Source organism: Saccostrea cucullata, unplaced genomic scaffold (genome assembly GCF_032062105.1).
Source record: "Saccostrea cucullata isolate Sc308-1 unplaced genomic scaffold, CSIRO_AGI_Scuc_v1 ctg521, whole genome shotgun sequence".
Lineage (NCBI taxonomy): Eukaryota > Metazoa > Mollusca > Bivalvia > Ostreida > Ostreidae > Saccostrea > Saccostrea cuccullata.
Window position 1 is genome coordinate 109,882 of NW_026920616.1, and position 18,358 is coordinate 128,239.

The 18,358-nt window shown below is 33.5% G+C and overlaps 1 protein-coding gene across 5 annotated transcripts in view; it reads right to left on the bottom strand.

The window, feature by feature from the left end:
- LOC134254338 (choline transporter-like protein 2) overlaps positions 1-18,358 on the bottom strand; it is a 32,829-nt gene that overhangs the window by 8,097 nt on the left and 6,374 nt on the right. For 2 of the 5 annotated variants that reach the window (XM_062736879.1, XM_062736893.1), the window contains exons 2-9: positions 6,027-6,072; positions 5,858-5,931; positions 4,577-4,655; positions 4,082-4,169; positions 3,787-3,894; positions 2,001-2,061; positions 1,753-1,897; positions 1,556-1,639 (exon numbers count right to left, since the gene is read on the bottom strand). In XM_062736879.1, coding sequence (XP_062592863.1) covers positions 1,556-1,639; positions 1,753-1,897; positions 2,001-2,061; positions 3,787-3,894; positions 4,082-4,169; positions 4,577-4,655; positions 5,858-5,931; positions 6,027-6,072 — 685 coding nt within the window. Of the gene's footprint in view, positions 1-1,555; positions 1,640-1,752; positions 1,898-2,000; positions 2,062-3,786; positions 3,895-4,081; positions 4,170-4,576; positions 4,656-5,857; positions 5,932-6,026; positions 6,073-7,844; positions 8,627-13,875; positions 13,982-17,071; positions 17,246-18,358 lie in introns of those variants that run through there. The other 3 variants (XM_062736871.1, XM_062736885.1, XM_062736864.1) reach the window with 3 other exon arrangements.

Genomic DNA, 18,358 nt, shown 5'->3' on the forward strand with positions numbered 1-18,358 from the left:
ATTTCCATACTCTCGGTGACACAGTTTTCGTCATGAAATGCATGTTTCAAGTTAAATTTATGCTGATTACTATTAATTCAATCCAAATAGAGATGATTATTTAATCTTACCGATGAGTTCACCATATCTGTCAAAACAAACGCGCCTATATTTTCATAAATTGTAAACACAGTGCCGACACGGAAGTTTGAATGTATCATAAGCTCTGTGTGATTAACTCAATTTATTCAAAGTATAAACAAACTCATATGAATTGTTTTTACAGGAAATCGGTATTTTCATTATACAACAATCATGTTTCTCAGAACTATTCATTATTCTTCACTACATTCCATCACAAACAAATAGATACACGTGTTTCTGTAGCGTAGATCTGAGGGTCCCAAGTTCGAATCCTGCTGAGAGCACTTTTTTTTTTGCATTTTTCTTCTTTTTTTCAACACAAATGACACGTAAACACTTAAAAAGCTGGAAAGACCTCTTATTGTTCTGTGAACAATAAGTCTCCTAGTATTTACATTATTTTTCTGATGAGTTGCCACAAATTTACTCCATTCAATTGTCATTTGTAAAGCAAAACAGGCACAGTAATTTTGACATCAAGTGCGGTATTATGACGTAACAATGGAGATATTCATGCTTATCCATGGTAGTTCGGGAAAAAATTAACAGTCTTCCTATTTGCAAAGAATTTTTTGGAAAATTATTTGGAAATGTAACTATTCACAATACATTTGTACATGTTGTCTGCACTGACATGAAAACAGAGAACAGCTTACTGCTAGAATTTCTTTTTTCTGAATTTTAACTGCCAACCATTTAACACTAATGTTCAAACAAGTTTTCTAACAGCTATTCCAACCATGTTCTAGATATTCAGTATTCAATATTTTGGATGTTCCTCTGTTGTTGAAACAACAATGTTATTAATCAATCAGTTCTGCTTTTAAAGGATGAAACTAAGAAGGGATAACTCTTACTAGCTGCAGATCTGTAGCTTGCTGGTCTGAAAAAATTGAGATGGATGATCAGAGAGCTACAGAGCAACCTACTGAAAAATCTGTATATTTATTGCACAAAAAAAATGCACTCGATTCTGAATTAATTACTCCAAATTATTACCTCAACTGCACAAAATCTTCATTTCAAAAACATTCTTTAGACCCCTATCAACTATTCTTGTAGTTCACTGTTGACATGCATCTGCACAAAGCATGTTGGAAAGAATTATCTTGCCACCCAAAATGGGAGTATTAATGGGTGAAATCTTAGATGCATGGTCTCAATTTAAGGCCTAGGAGGGCTATTAAGAAAAGGTTATAAAAAATATTTTCTTGTATGAAAAAGTTAGAGAATCTGTTAGGAACACATGGTTTGTAATTTTTTAAGGTGGCAGTTTGAAAAAAAAAAAAAAAAACAGAGAGAAATAAATTGAGGCCCAGCACACTTTTTTGTGTGCAATAGGTATACACTTTTTTTTCAGTGGGTGGCACTGTAGCTCTCTGGACTGTCTAATATTTTTGGAGAGCTACAGTTCTGAAGCTAACTTTCTTACATGAGTATCATCCACCATGCTGTGATCACATCTTCTATGATCTTTTCTCCATATTCTTTGGCTTTAAGAAATACTCCGTACACACTGTGTAAGAAAAAGTCAGATCCATAACTTATCAGTGAATTCACTAAAATAAATACTGTACTGTGAATATAATTTTAAGTTGGAAAGCTATGATGACATATGAAGAAACATACCTCAGCCCAGCCTCCATGACAGCACTGTCATATGGTTGTCCATTTGCATCTGTAGCATTGGCATTTGAATTGGAAATTTCATCAGCCAAATTTGCACCTTTCTCCAGAACGTCAATCAGGAAGGAAGGGACACATCTATTTATTACTAAAAAAGCAAATGTAGTTTGTGTGGAATTGATAGTATTTTGTATAAGTTCACCTGAGAAAAAAGATCAAGTGAGCTTTTCTGATCAACTTTAAAAACTTACATGAACTGCTCTTGATCCAGTATGTGGCACAGTCCTCATCAGACAGCAAGTTTTCAACAGACTATAAACAGATAATTCCAGATATATTTATACAATGCCAACTTTCTTAAAAAAAAATATTTTAAAAGACTTGAAGATATCATTTTTTTCTTTTCTGGTAACTGTTAAGGCCAGGCTTTAAGCCGCTTAGGTGACATATTGCTATCTGTTTTCGTCCTTCATCATGCAAAATACATTAAACATTTGAACATTTTCAGCTTCTCAACCAGTTTTGGCGTATAGCATTTATGGGTAAAAGGGAACACAAATTGTGAATTTCATAGTCCCTGTCCCCCTGGAGCCTGAGGGATGGGGACAAAACAAATAAAATTAATGTATTCTTTAGAAATCTTCTTTACTCCTTGACATCAAGCAGTCAAACTGTTGGCATGGTTGTAATAAGCATTGAGACCTCTACCCGAAATGTGAAATTCATGGCCCCAGGGTCAGGGGTTCTAGTGCTAGGATGGGCTATAAAAATTATGTAGTGAAACTGCATTATTTCTTTGAAAATATTCTTCTATGCTCCTGGATATTAAACAAAAAAACTTAATGTATAGTTATGATCAGGAAGGGTTTCTCTTCCAAATTGTAAATTTCATGGCCCGTGGGTCAGGGCTTCTGGTGTTAGGAAGGGGCTATATAAATTATACAGTGAAAATGCATTAAACCTTTGAAAATCTTCTTCTCTGGCCTTGGGTATTAAATAAACTAACTCAGTAGAAGAGTAATGATGAGCAAGAATGCCTCTTCCTGAATTGTGAATTTCATGGCCCCAGGGGAAGGGGTTCTGATATGAGGGTGGAACTATATAAATTATATAGTGAAAATGAATTAATTCTTTAAAAATCTTCTTCTCTGCCCCTGCATGGGTATTACTGTAAATTCCTTATTTTTCGCGAGTACTTTTTATCGCGAACTGGATCTTTAACGTATAATTCGCGAATGGACGGTTGATCAACAGAATTTACATAGACTTTAGCACCATAAAAATAAAAGCGAGTAATATTTTTTCGCGAGTGATGCTTCTCGCGAAATTACGCGGAAATTAATTTCTCGCATATAATTAGGAATCTACAGTACCTGGTAAACAAACTAACTACATACATAGTTATGAAGAGCAAGTGTGCTTCTTCCAAAATTGTGAATTTCATTGTCCAGGGGTTGGGCGGGGCTTTATTGATTATATAGTGAAAATGCATTTATTCTTTGAAAATCTCCTTTATATTTAGCAGGTGATCTACCTATGTTATTATAATGTGCAAAGGTTCATCTTTTGAAATTGTGAATTTTAAAGGCCCAGAGTCAGATGTACCATAGAGGGGGGAGGGGCTCTAAAGATTATATACTGAAAATGAATTAATGCTTTAAAATCTGTTCCTTGGTATTAATCAAACATTTATGATGAGCAATGGTGCCTTTTCTAAAATTGTGTGTCCCCATGGTCAGGGGTTCCTGTGGGGTCGGGGCACTATTGATTATTGCTGATTATTACTGATTATTTTTTTATTTGTTCCCCTACTTTGCTTATGGGTATTAAGTAACCAAACTAAGCATGCTAAGAGTATAGTTATGATGAGCAATGGTGCATCTAAGTCTTTCAAAATTTTGAATGTCATGGCCTCTGGTTTAAAACACAAATCAAATTCAATTATTCGAAAGTTGTTACATGATTCTCAGGTGACCTATAAGGCTATAAGGGCCTTGGGCCACTTATTAATACCATATTCTGCTGGATCACCTTTACCTTTGAGCTTGTTTGTGCATCAACACCATCTTTGCAGTACTTGAGTTCTGATGCTGAACTGAACTTTGTCACTACATTGTTCTGTGTTGGACATTCTGCTACACAAATCTAGAAAAGAGAGTGAGTTTTCCTTGTTAATATATATATAAGGATGCAAAACAAAGGAAACAGTTAATTCCATATACATGTAGTTAACATTTTTTTTCCTTCTTCAAATCTATAAAAAAAAATATCATAATTGAATAATGAAATTTTATTCTGCATAAATAAAATCACAAAATTAAAGCTAACCCACCTGAGGGGTGGGACATCCTTTAACAAACACCCCTACCCCCATCCGACCACATGCTATCAGGTCAAAGAACAACAGGTATGGCTTACCCCTGCAAAAGATGAGTACATGTATAAATATTGTCTGAAAAGGCAAGTTAAAATGTTCAATGAAATACCAAGGCTCTAAATACAAATACTAAGGCTCATCATCTCTTGCAATTTTTTGCACCGATTTTCAAAAAAATCTAAATCATCATAAGTAATTGATTTTTGCACAATTTGACAGAAAAAATCTTTTTAATGCCAGTAAGAGTTATCTCTCTTTTCAGAGGGTCAATGACCTTTAACTTTCATTTATTGTGCATAATGTTCAAAGTCATACATGCATTTAAGTGACAGTGAATACTAAAATAAATATCCAATGAAAAAATGTAAAGTTAGTGAAATTTTTTTTATTTTATTAATACATTTTGGAATGTGAATGAAATCTAGCTTGACTATACTTTAATTTACTTACGTTTGTTTGCCATATCCACAGATCTCATTGTTGGAATTTACTGGATAGACTAGCAGTCGAGGATCACCGTATTTGAATGCTTAATTTAAAAAAAAATTCAATATTTAAATATTTACAATTATTATTTACAATACAATGTGGTGCGTTTTTACGTTTAAATGATGTGTGTTATCTGTCTCTTTGATGGGAGTTTTTCTAGCTCCTCTTGTCATCTGTGGTACTGGTTAAAGTTTTCTAAAATCAATATTTTACCAAAATACTAACGGATTATAAATAATGAAGGAGGTACAATGATTTTTTGTAGAAGGGGGAGGAGGGGGGCTCTGTTTATCTGTTCATCCCACAGGCACTTGTTTCTGTAATGAATTTTTAACCCATATACAGCAAAACTCAGTTATAACGAAGTCACTGGGACCTATGATATTACTTCGCTATATCCGTAATTCGTTATAAACGTATAAGAAATTCATTTATTTAAATTCATATTGCCGGGGATCTAAGATGACTTCGCTATATCTGTGAATTTGCAATATCCATGTTCATACTAAACAAGTTTTACTGTAATATAACAATAACAATAGGTTTACATGGAGTACCCCCCCCCCCACTCCCCAGAGTCACACTCATTTACACTTTCAGTGGAAATGCATTGGTTTATTGTTAATTACCATAATTGTCTTTTATGATAACATTTATGTGGTTCATCCACATGAACTTGTGCTCAATCTCCGGAAGCTTTTAGGGAGAAACTGAGCAATACATGTAATTTTGTAAGAGTTACAAAGTTCCACTTCAGTGTAAAATAATTCATCTAAAATTGTCCGTCCCCTGACAATCAGGTACCTAGGGCTTGTTGGACATTTCTTCACAAAGTATATTAAATACATGTTTATACTTATTTATCATGTTTACATTATACTTCAGCTTGTCATTCTGGGATTAAAAATACGTATTTTTTATTTCAGTTTAAAATAGTGGTTCACATTGTCTCTACACATATTTCTGTCTTAGTTTGCTATCAGTTTGACTCTGCATCTTGTAAGAATCCCACAAATAATCCTTAGACATGATTGCTACTCAGTGTGTACCAATTTCTAGCCATCCCGGATACTGAGTAAACTAACTGTACAAAGGCACTAATATTGTTAAAACATTTGAATCTATTAATAAGTTTTAATTAAGTGACTTTGAATACTAGTATCCGACCTAAAAATGATTGTACTTGTAAAATCTATAAAGGTTATATGAAATACACTTCCTGTGTGAGTGTACAGTACTCACCAAAGAAAGCCACAACCACGAGCCCCGCAATAAATATGACAAATAACAGGCAACATATTATGTCCGTACACGATCTGTAAAAAATAAAATTATTTTTCAAATGGAAATTTATTTTATTCTTATTGACAAAATAACAGTAATTATCTCTGATAAGCTTGAGTGTTTTTACCTGTTTTTGATTGGGCCTGGATTCTTTTCATATGTCAGTGGTTTACCTGAAATTATGAGAAAAGAATATAAACAGATCAATAATGTGGATATTACACCTGCAGAATTTTGAAACAGAAACAGCAGACTTGTATTTGTAAAGACCTCTGCTAGGTTTCTTATTGGATGAAAATTCGACCTCATATATATAAAATAAAAAATTTGTTGAATAATAAAGCAACATTTAGATCGCTTTCGAAAAAGACAAAAACTGAACAGTTTCATCCAATAAACAAGTTCAAGGTGAAAAAATCAATGTAATTTTCAAAGCAGCACCTGAAAAACTTCATCTTGAATTACATGATGGGCAGAATTGAGATGATCTAAATAATTCATCCACAACCAGGAGAGTATTATGCAAGGTTCCTGCATGGGTTCCATTCCCAGTCAGTCCTAAATTTTCCCCTTTCCTATTATTTCAGAATGCTATTGGCCACCCATTGACTTGCAGATAAAAATCCTTTTATAGTGGTTTGGATATATGGATATCAGCCTGGTTAACTCAGTGGTTAGAGCACCTGACTAGTCATGCATGGTACCTATATAATGGTGCCAATTTCTAGGTTGAGAAAAATTGTTTTTCCTTTCCTCTAAAGTTTGATGGTGTTTAAGAACCTTTGCTTAGTTGTGTCTTTAAAGGAAAACATAATTTAAGGAGGAAAAGAATGTAGTGGTTTGGGCATGGATATTGACCTGGTTAATCAGTGGTAACACCACCTGACTAGATAATGATGCTGGGTTCCTGGTTCTGTTCCAGGTTCAGAAATAAATTTCTCAATCCTTTCCTAGTTTTAACAAATGTCAGATGTCTAGTGTAGGTCCCCATCATTCTGCTCTTTGATTGATCATTACAATAAATATCAGTGCCTTGTTTGGTACTTTAGGACTCATTTCATGATTTGGCCCTTCACATCATGACTATAATTACATACAAACACTATAGTATTACTCATACCAAAAAGATAAAGATCTTTTTTGTTCTTTATGTTTAAACAGGAAGTGTCACATAGAGATGCTAATCACCCTCAGTCAAAATGTAGTACTATACATTATTTTAAAAAATACTAGTTTCCTTCAAGTAAAAATAATAGCATAAGTATTTTCATTTGAAATAGCCATATGGATATCTTTATTATTTAAAACAATAAAACCAGAAAACATCCATGTGTATAGTTGAAATAGACATTCCAGAAAGGGATCAAACTTAATTGAGCACATGCATCAGCAGTGACATAATCCCAAATGGCCAACATAAAAATGGCATCAGGTCTATATATTTCAGTAGAGGACATAATTTCTAGTTTTTATAACATGAACCTTGATTTATTCAGCACATATCCCAATGGCTACAGGTTATAAGAATAATAAATTCTAGGAATGGGCATTGTATGGAAAATGATAACCCCAGATGGATTTCCCAAATGTGGCCTTGAACTTATCTAAATGACCTCTAGAACTTACTAGCATTTTCTTCAAATATGAACTTACAATGGCCAAAAAAAAAAAAAATTCAGAAGAAAATATAATATTGGCATGGAAATGGAAACAATGATAAAATTACAAACTATCATTACAATAATTTCTATATCCCATCCCACTCAAAAAAAAAATTCTTTCAGAGTATATCGTCAGGCTGTACGTACTGTACCGGTAATCCAAATGGTATGTATGTTTTATAATTATACTATTAAGTCCAAATTCAAGTTTATCTCGATAACCATATTTTTCCTCATCATTAAATAAATATACAAATATCGTTATAAAACTAAATCTAACCCACCATATTTTTCCTCATCATAAACAGCTTCTCCAAAGTCAAACTCATCCTCCTCCTCCTCCTCCCCCTCTTTTTTCTCTGGGGGTGGATCTCCTGTGGGTGGGGAGTCCCCATTATCAACCTCAAGTTCAATGTCTTTAGACTCCATATAATTATTAACTATAGTCACAATCTAGTTTCACTAGATATCTTTAGTGAACTCGCACTCAGAAAGCTAGTTCAAGTTTCTTATACATGCATAATTATGACACATTTTTCGATTCATCCATTAAGACTAACACACTTTCATCTGATTCAGCAGCTAATTATTACTTCCCGTTTCTTATTAAAAAAAAATTTCAAACTGAAACACGCATCAGTTCAGATTGAAATTTAAGTTCATTCAGTTTGATATTTAGAAGACATGGACACATTTTAAAAACTGGGTGTAACAACTCTACACTAAGATAACAATATGTATATATCCTTTGATAAAATGCTGCTAAGCTGAAATTCACTTTAAGTCAATCAATTGCTCTTTCATAAACATGACATTTATCCAAACTGTTGGTATGGCAACTGTCATTTTCATCCAATGACAGAACTATATCCACTGGTCTTATAGGTCACAATTATCTCTCTGTTCTCAAGTTTCTAAGAAATGTACAGTAACAAAGCTGTGATATTAATACAATAAGTATCAGTTTCAGTGGACAGGTTCTCCAGTATCTTAACATTATGCAATCACTGCTGCATATATTTTACAAGCCAGTAGCATCATATCCTGTTTTGTTGAAATTATATTCAGAACCTTATACACGTCGTTGATGTCTAGCCAAGCTATCTTATTCAATAAGGATAAAAATTTCCTTCCAATTATGATTATTTTTTATGTCAACATAATTATGATAAACAGTTTTGTGACTGGAACAGTCACCTTCATACACGCATTAGCTAGGTATTTGTACTATATTAGTCAATATGCTTGTTTTTCCATCACCTCATGCTGTAATATATATAAAACTGCACGACAAATTACTCCATGTTATTGATACACCTAATTAAGTCCCTGATAAGAATTATACACAAGGGCCATTTCTTGCAGATGGTGAACTGTTATAGCTTTCTGCTCATATTACATAGATTTTTCAAGTAAGATAGATTTTTTATTGAGCAAAGAATATTTTGTGACATGTCATAGATCAAGGAGGCTTACACTAAAATTTGTCTCAAGATTAATAGTTTTCCTTGTAAATTTATTTAATCCCTGTGGTTGAGCATTTTTTCAGCATGCATTCAAACTGTCTAGATTTCGATCCCCTCCTTTTGTTATAATTCCAGCACATTTCAATATAGATCGAGCAACATATTATATAAGTGTTTCATAAAATGGAAGGAAACAATTAAACAGAATTGGTTTATAACAATTTCCATCATTATATACTTGTAAAAAGTGGTCTTGAATAATTTGTAGGATGTCCTGCTAAGTAAGTGAACTAGAATAAATTAAATTATAATGTACATCTGACAAAAATTTTTAAAAGTAGGTCAAACAGGTAGATCAAGGTCAAAGGATCAATATTAATGGTACCCAGTGAGGGGAAGACCTTGTCATAAGAAATACACTTGTAAAATTTAAAACCCTATTATCATCAACTGTTCAAAGGCTATGGTGAAGCCTTTTTTTTTTCAAATGTACAATGAAGCGCATTGAAGTGGTAAAATTTTCCGTTTGGATGAAACGTTCTGAGTCATGTTTTGAATGTCAATTATAACAGAATGGCACGCCCATTTCTTTAGAAACGAACAAGAAATATTCGTCGTAATGTTTTACGATACACCACACTTTGCGACAAGCAACATGAGTTACACCGAAATGGATATTCTTAACGTTATGAGAGTTTTAGAGATCGAGTTCCAGATCCTCTGAAACACGTATTGCAACTAATTTGTACATAATTATGAATTTATCATGTTTATTGGAGTTTCAATACAATGAAGCGCATTGAAGTGGTAAAATTTTCCATTTGGATGAAACGTTCCGAGTCATGTTTTGAACGTCAAATATAACATAACGACACGCCCATTTTTCTTTAGAAATGAGAAAGAAGTATTCATCGTAATGTTTCAGGACACCCCATTTTCCGCAACAAGCAACATGAGTTACACTGAAATGAAGATTTTTAAATGAGAAAGAGCTATATATAGAGTTCCCGCTTATGTAAAACAGGCATTGCAGCGAATTTTACATAATTATGATTTTATCATGGTTATTGGAGTTAGCATAGCACATGTATCAGTCGAACACGTGCTTACTGGGTGTTGATGTAGGCCGCCAATTTCATTGGCTATTATATTTATAGAATACCTGTTCTACAGGTATTCGATTAAATCATTTGACCGATTTTCCCTTTCTAAAGAAATGGGCGTGTCTCAAGATAGCTCAAAACGTTCCATCCAAACGGAAAATTTTACCACTTCAATGCGCTTCATTGTAACACATGTATCGGTCGAACACATGCTTGCTCTGTGTTTATGTAGACCGTCAATTTGATTGGCTGTTATATTTTTAGAATACCTGTTCTATGGGTATTCCAATGAACCATTTGAACGATTTTTACTTTCTAAAGAAATGGGCGTGCTATTGTATGACAATCAACGTTCTAAAGATAGCCCAAAACGTTCCATTCAAACGGGAAATTTTACCACTTCAGTGCGCTTCATTGTAGGTCAAACTCTGAGGTCAAGGTCAAAATTATCTGTGTTCTAAGGAAGGTCTGTCATAAGGAATATATCCATGAAATATGAAAAGCCTAGTACTAACTTTTTAAACTTTAAGGTTCTGACAAAAGGTAAAAAATATCTAACCAATGAAATGGTCTTGTCACAAAAAATATGTGAAATATGAAAGTCATGGCACCAACTGTTTTTAAAATGTTAAAGCCAAGATTAACATTTGGAAAAAAAATTGGAAAAAGTGGGTCAAGCTCCAAGATCAAGAGGTCAGATATGTTGGTACCCAATGAATGTCTTGTCATAGGAATACACATGTGAAATACAAAAGCCATATCCAACCAATTTAAAGTTATGGGTAAGGATGCTGCAAGGCTAAGGTTTTTGTGGACATACAGACAGACAGACAGCTAGATATATAGATTTAAGTCAAACACTTTAGCCTTCAATAAAATAATTGGTCTTTGTTACATGTCCAAAAATATTTTAGGATCAGGAAAAACCTCTACATAATAATTATTTACAAATACTCTCCAACTTTAGAAAATGGGGAAATACACCCATTTTAATTTTATAACTTCTATTATGTGTGTGTTTTGACAAGTTAAGGAAGAAACTCAAATGAAAAGGAAGGGCTGTATTCATTTCCTTCTGCAATATGTCATCTTGCACAATCACTGAGTGATCTTTTGATGAAAAGGTAAAAAATCCATGATATAATAAACATTTTCACAAGCCAAGGTTTTTTGTCCATTTCTTTCTTCATCACCATAACGCGAAGCAGATTCAAACCCCTTGGTGTGAAAAGATGGATTATTATACAGTTAAAGTATATTATTGGGGGAGTTAGCAATACTCAAGTTTCCCAAGCCCAGGACTTTTTCCCAATTAAGGCACAGCCGAGTAGTCCTGGTCGGGGGGAAGTGAAATCTTGCCAACTCTATCAATCAGATGTACATGTACTTCTTAGCTGTTTTAATATTGAACATATAAAGATTTGATTGCTTATTCTTCATTATGTGTATAGAAGATTTTTTATATGGAATATTTATCACACTGTAATGATGATTTTATAACCTCATAAATTTTTCATTTCACATGCTGAATACTATCATTTAGAAAAAAAAGTATTTAAAAAATAAAAAAAAAGAAAGGTCCGACCGAGAATCGATCCCGGGACCTCTCACACTTGAAGCGAGAGACGTGAAGTATATGCAGAAGTGAAGTCACATACATGTATTTATTCACGTTTTCATATGGTATTTGATTTATTTAATCTTTATTAAACAGTTCAAAAGATGTAAAAAAAAACTTCTTAGATGTGTTTATTGAAGATGCTAAATTTCATTGCAAAAGCTCTCTTGAAATATCGCCCAGAAATAATAGATACAGAATGTATAAATTTACGACCTTGAAAAATTTATTTGCTTATTTATGACCTTGAGACCTCAAAATCAATAGGGGTCTTCTTTAGTTCATAGGGAGTTGCTATGCTAAATTTCATTGCAAAAGCTCTTAGGGTTCTCGAGATATCGTGTGGAAACGAAAGCGTTACAGACAGACAGAAAGACGGACGGACGGACGGACGGACAAACCCAAATTAATATCCCCCACTTTTCAAGCGGGGGACAAAAAAAAAAAGATGTGTTTGTGAAATACTGATGCCCCTATATGGCAGCTTATGGCAAGGGTTCAAATTTCACAGAATGTAAGTTTAACTCCAAAGGTTAAGGTCAAAATTGTTGGTATCTAAAGGAAGGTATTGTCACAAGGAATACACCTGGGAAATATGAAAGCCATAGCTTTAACTGTTCAAAAGTCATGACCAAGGTTAAAGTTCATAAATTGTGGGTCAAACTCTGTGGTCAAGGTCAGAAGGTCAAAATTTTATACCCACTGAAAGGTCTTGTCATAATGAATACACATGAGAAGCATGAAAGCCCTGGCTCCAATTGTTCAACAGTTATGGCCAAGGTTAAAGTGTGAGAATTTTTTTGTAAAAGTGGGGCAAACTCCAAGGTCAAGAGGTCAATTTGGTGGTGCCCACAGAAAGGTCTTGACACAAGGAATTCACTTGTGAAATATGAAAGCCATAGCCCCACCCACTCAAATGGTTTGAGCAATTTTAAAGTGTTTGAACAGACAGATGGACAGACAAGGCAAAAGCTATAAATCCCCAAATCTTCGATTACTGGGCATAAAACTTACAGAATTATGGATATTTATAAGTGGGAATTAGCTTTCGGAGTGGGGATTAGTTCATTTGACTAATGCACGGGGATTAGTCCAACATACCGATACAAAAGTAAGATCTACAGAATTACATATAACTGTTAATTAGCTACCAAATCTAGACTAATTAACGTACAGGAATTCGTCCATTCACAGTGATCTTTTAAGGAAATATTCACAATTAACTATCTAATTCTAACAAAATGAAAAATCAGTAGAGGTAAGATGAATGATATTAAAAAAGGATTGATGCAAACAATGAGAAAAAGATGAAAAGGGAAAGGTCCCTTCCCTAAGAAAACCAGAGGACTAATACATTTAGAGCATGATAGATTTCTGAGATACTGCATGACAATGACAGATAATTTACTCCCAAAGACACTTTCAATAGGTTAATTCTAGATCTGATCTTCTATGTATATTTATGTATACACATTTCTTAGAGGAAATAAATTTAGTATGAAACAGATGTACAGCTACATCTTGTGTAACTGACTCATGGAATAAAAATTCAAAGACCTGAGGCAAGAAAATGCTGTCATACATAGTATCTGGTTAAATTGTAATTGCGTGCATTTCTGAATAAGTGATTGAATAAATTAAAATTGTACTACTGGTTGTGACAAAACTATATATATATATGCAGTGGCCAGATAAGTTCTGTTGGTAAAGCACCTAACTTCAGATTCAGGGGGCCCTTCTAATCCAAGGCATTTTTTTTTCCTTCTCTCCCATTTAATACATTTGGTGCCATTGACCGCCCCTTGACTTGCAGATGAAAGTCATGCCAGGGGAAAATGAGAACTTGGGTTGTGTCTTCCAGGGCAAAGACGATTTATGAGGGAGGAATGAAATGGTTTGGGCAATGGATATCGGCCTGGGTAGCTCAGTTGGTAGAGCACCAGACTAGTGATGATGGGGTCCCAGTTTGAGTCCCTGGGTTCATCCAAACATTTTCTCTTTTTCACGTTTCACTTGGAGCAAAATAGTATAATTCTTAAGTTCCTTTACAATCACTTTAAATGCACTCACTGCTGCAAATATTAATTCTTAAATGCACTGAAAGGAAAAATAAAAATGAAATAATAACCATATTTGGGTTCCGGCTCTGCTTCTTTCTCTGTACCCATAGCATACTTGTCTTCTGGACAAACTGACATGTTATATGTAGAACTGATCTGTCTAAAAACTGAGGGTGGAATGGACTGATTTTCACCTGTCAGACTGCCCTAGGGCTCTCACAGGAATGATTGTTAACTAATCTTGTGATGTAAGTTCTACTCACTTAAAATACATGGATATTTTTACCCCTGTGTCAGGAAAAGTCACACACTGTGGCAGTCATCAGATGTTTGGTTTGAGACATGATGATGCATATAATTATTGGTGATCAGCAGTTAGTCTACATGTACATGTACATACATATTTTGTGTAATTGGAATTGAGCAGTCAGTGAATTAAATGCTATATTAGCTGCATGCATGTAACTTAAACAGAAAACACATTTAGGATTTGTAAGTGTAATGGACCCTGGATAATTCAGGACTACATATACATTAAGCTCAGTGGTGTGGACCCCAGACGTGATTTCTGGTCCAGCCATACATTTTCCATTTTCCCATTAATAAGGCTTAGTTTGCATTTTTTGAGTTCACAGATATTAATTTTTGGGAGAAATGACAACAATGACAATATCCTGATGATCAATAAAGTGATGATCCAAACTCTAAACAAATATGAACTAAGTTAAGGAAATATACTGGCATATTTGAAAAATATGTTTGTCAGTTTGTCGTTGCATTATATTTTTAAAAAGGCCTCAAACCAGAAAAAAATTGCTCTTCTAACCATAATGTACGCGTCCATTGTATAGGCTTTGATCAACCTGCATGCGCATCACAGCTAGCTAGGTTATAAGTTGTTTATAATTTTAATCACTAGTGCATGTAACTTAGAAATATACATGTAAATCATCATTTTTATGCTCCAACTGATATTTTTCATTTAGGCTACAACAAACACAGTATCATAAGTTTATAAACATTAATGTGAATCCCTTTATCAGTAAAATCTCTGTCAATTATATAAATCAATAAGTTTATCTTACTTTCGTCTACTGTTTCCAGTTTTTCCATTTTTGGAGATTATAACAAAATTCTATCTTATCACTGAACTCCCTGAGCTAATGGAGCAGGAGGCAGGTGTTCTAAGGTGTGCATTGCCCTCAAAATTACAATACTAGTATCAGGGATGGAGAAATCATCAATAAATTTGAACACCATATGTGACAATTGTTGCCACCATAAATTGTATTACAAATCCATATATATCAAAGGTTTCCCTCACCAGATTCTTTGTGCAAATGGAAATATTGTTAATGAATATAAATTTCAGAATCAATACTTTACACATCGTTTTCTCAAAAACATTTATTGAACTAAGATATTGTTAAGATAGATGGATGAAATATGATATGTAATTTTGTATATTTCTGTTTAATATGTGATAAACATAAGAGAAGTCAGAAATTTCTTGACAAGCAAAAAAAAAAAACCTAAACTCGCCCAAACATCAAAAACCTATTTCATGGGGGTGGGGGTGGGGTGTGGGGTTGGTCGATAATTTCTATTGAGTCAGACTCAAATCTTTCTCTTTTCATACCCATTTCACACACATATTTGCATTTAACGGGGGGGGGGGGGGGGGGGGTTCAAGAAAACTTTTTCTTTGTTTTAGTACATACATTTAATAACCTTGCAAATTCCGGGGGGGGGGGGGGGGCCTGACCCCCCTGACCCCCCCTCTAGATCCGCACATGGAAGTTACTCTTAAAAAATAAATTTTGTGTACTGGTATTTGACACATTATTGCATCATTATCTGTAAATAAGCATTTTGGTGTACACAGATTTCATAAATTTGTTGAGATAGTTAACTACATGGTACTTATAGCACATTACCAACTTTAAGATTTAAAATCAAATACAATCTGCCAAAACACAATACATTTGCACACAATGTACAAAGGGGAATAACTCTAAGTCTGACCAAGTATCTGACTTCCTAGTCTCAAATTTCTAGTCAATTTTCATCTAAAAAATGTAGAAAAAAAGATTGATTAACTCAATCTGACTTCTATATCATTGATTTTGTAAAATATGATCACATGATACCCTGAATATATTGATGAATTGAATAAAGGTTCAAATTGAAAAGATCTTTTTAAAAAATTATATTATTTTTTAAGAATTTAATTTCATCTCTAATAAATCTTAAGGTCATACGCAACATAGTTTAAACTTTATTGGGTTCTTCCCTGGAGTTGAAGAGTTCCACTAAATGAAGGACCTGTGTTCAATACTTTTAATATCTATATATGGCTTTGTACACCTCTTCTAAAACAATTTTTTATGAAAAAAATCTGGGATTCATGTTTTGTAATTTTTGTACAATTTTTTTTTTTATAATGCAAAAATTTTCACAATTTGATATCTTTTCAAAACCCCTGGTAATGCAGGCTGATTTTTTGTCAAAGAACATTTAATAATATATGGCATTATAAGTTTAAATTTAGAATATCTTAAAAAATTATCAGTATGTCCTTAATTTCATTGTAAAAGAAATTGTTCTGTAGAAAATAAAATTTCAATTACATGTGCAGTCACTGTAAACATTGATATTATAATTAATTTATTCCCAAACAGTGACTGGAAGAAAATGTATTACATTTATAACAAAAAAGATATTTGCATTTCTTTCTTTGAATTTTTAAAGTTAATTAAAATTTAGATTTCAAAATCTTATTTGAAGATGCATTTTTTCTTTTACTGGTAATACATTAATGTACATTTTAAAATTACATTTCTAGTAATAGTATACATTTAATATGTAAATTTAAGGGAAAAAAATATTATAATGGATGCAGCTGGTATTGATCATATTTTGTAATATAGTTCTAAAACATTTGAAAAATTCATCAGCATTTATGGCATTATGATGTACCACAATAGCTTTATCTCTATCCTATGACAATTGTGTTTGATATCAGAAACATTGAAAGATTAGATTACATTATTATTATTATTACTAAATATGCAAATTTGGATTTGCATGCACTCTATAGAAGTTTTCATATGAAAATCAGAAAACTATAGCCCCACCCAAATATGAAAGAAATTTAAGATGGCAGCATGTTTTGCATCAGGAAGTAAAATTTCCAGTTATCGATTAAATCACAAATCTGAATAAATAATGCAAAATTATATCGCCAAATGATATATTTCCTACCATACTGTGATGATGCGTCGACCACAGGGTCCGATTCCTTCTCTTGTCTGTATCTCTGGTCCTTTTTCTCCTTTTTGCCCATTTCAAATAATTATTTATGTTTCAAGTCATATTTCAATACAAATTCCTGATGCCCAAACAGTGCATTAGCTCGACCATTTATCTTATCGAACTGGGGACATGTGAGGGATGATAAGAAAAGCCAGGTAAAAATATACACCTTTAGTAAACCTGGTAACCACGATTAATGTGTCTCTGAAGTGAGGGGGGATCTGACACAACTTTCATCATTCAGTCCCAGGGGCACTTGGTAAATTGTAGTCCAAACTACTGTGGAATCATTTTAATTCCTGGGGGGGTGGGGTGTCAATGTTTGTGGGCAAGCAAAATTTCATTGGTTTGTGAGGGTTAACTCATATACATGCAGAAGATTCAGTGGATAAATATGTTGAAAAATAATTGCTTGTGGATTATGTAAATTTGTGAATAAGGGTGACCCATAAAATCCATGAACATTGGGGGAGGTATGCCCCCGCATGGCAGCTTATATTGCAATGGTTGAAATTTCTCAGATGCAAGTGAAACTTCGAGGTCAAGAGATCAAAAATTGGTGTTACCCAAAGAAAGGGCTTACAAGTATAAATGAACATACCTTTTAAATATGAAAGCCCTGCAAACACCAACTGTTCAAAAGTTATGTTCAAGGTTAACGTTTATTAAAAGTGGGTCAAACTCCAAACTATAAGGTTAGGGTCATTGAGGTCAAAATTTATTTGAATTCCAAGGTCAAGGTCAAAAGGTCTGTTTTATCAAAGGAAAGACCTGTCACCGAGAAGGAATACACCTGTGAAATATGAAAGACCTAGTACTTACTCTTCGAAATATATTGCCAAAGTTAATTTATTTTGAAAGTGGGCGAAACTCTAAGGTCAAGGTCAAAAATATTTATACCCCAGGAAAGTTCTTGCCACAATAGTATAAAGGCCCAGTTTACCCTGTTCAAAAGTTAGGTCTACGCTTAAAGTTTATAATTTTTTGCAAGAGTTGATCAAACTCCAAGGCCAAGTCAAATGGTCAAATTCTATGTAAAATACATATTTTATTTTAGGGATTGTATTATACTTGGGAAAATCTTCACAGATACGTTAATGGACAGTTTTAAAGTTTTACTGATGTGACTGATTTATTGCAATATCAATGCCCTGTAAGAAATATGTTTACCAAAACTGAATGATCGATATGGACTGGATTTACTGAAATTACTTCCTACTCTTTGGAAGACTAAAA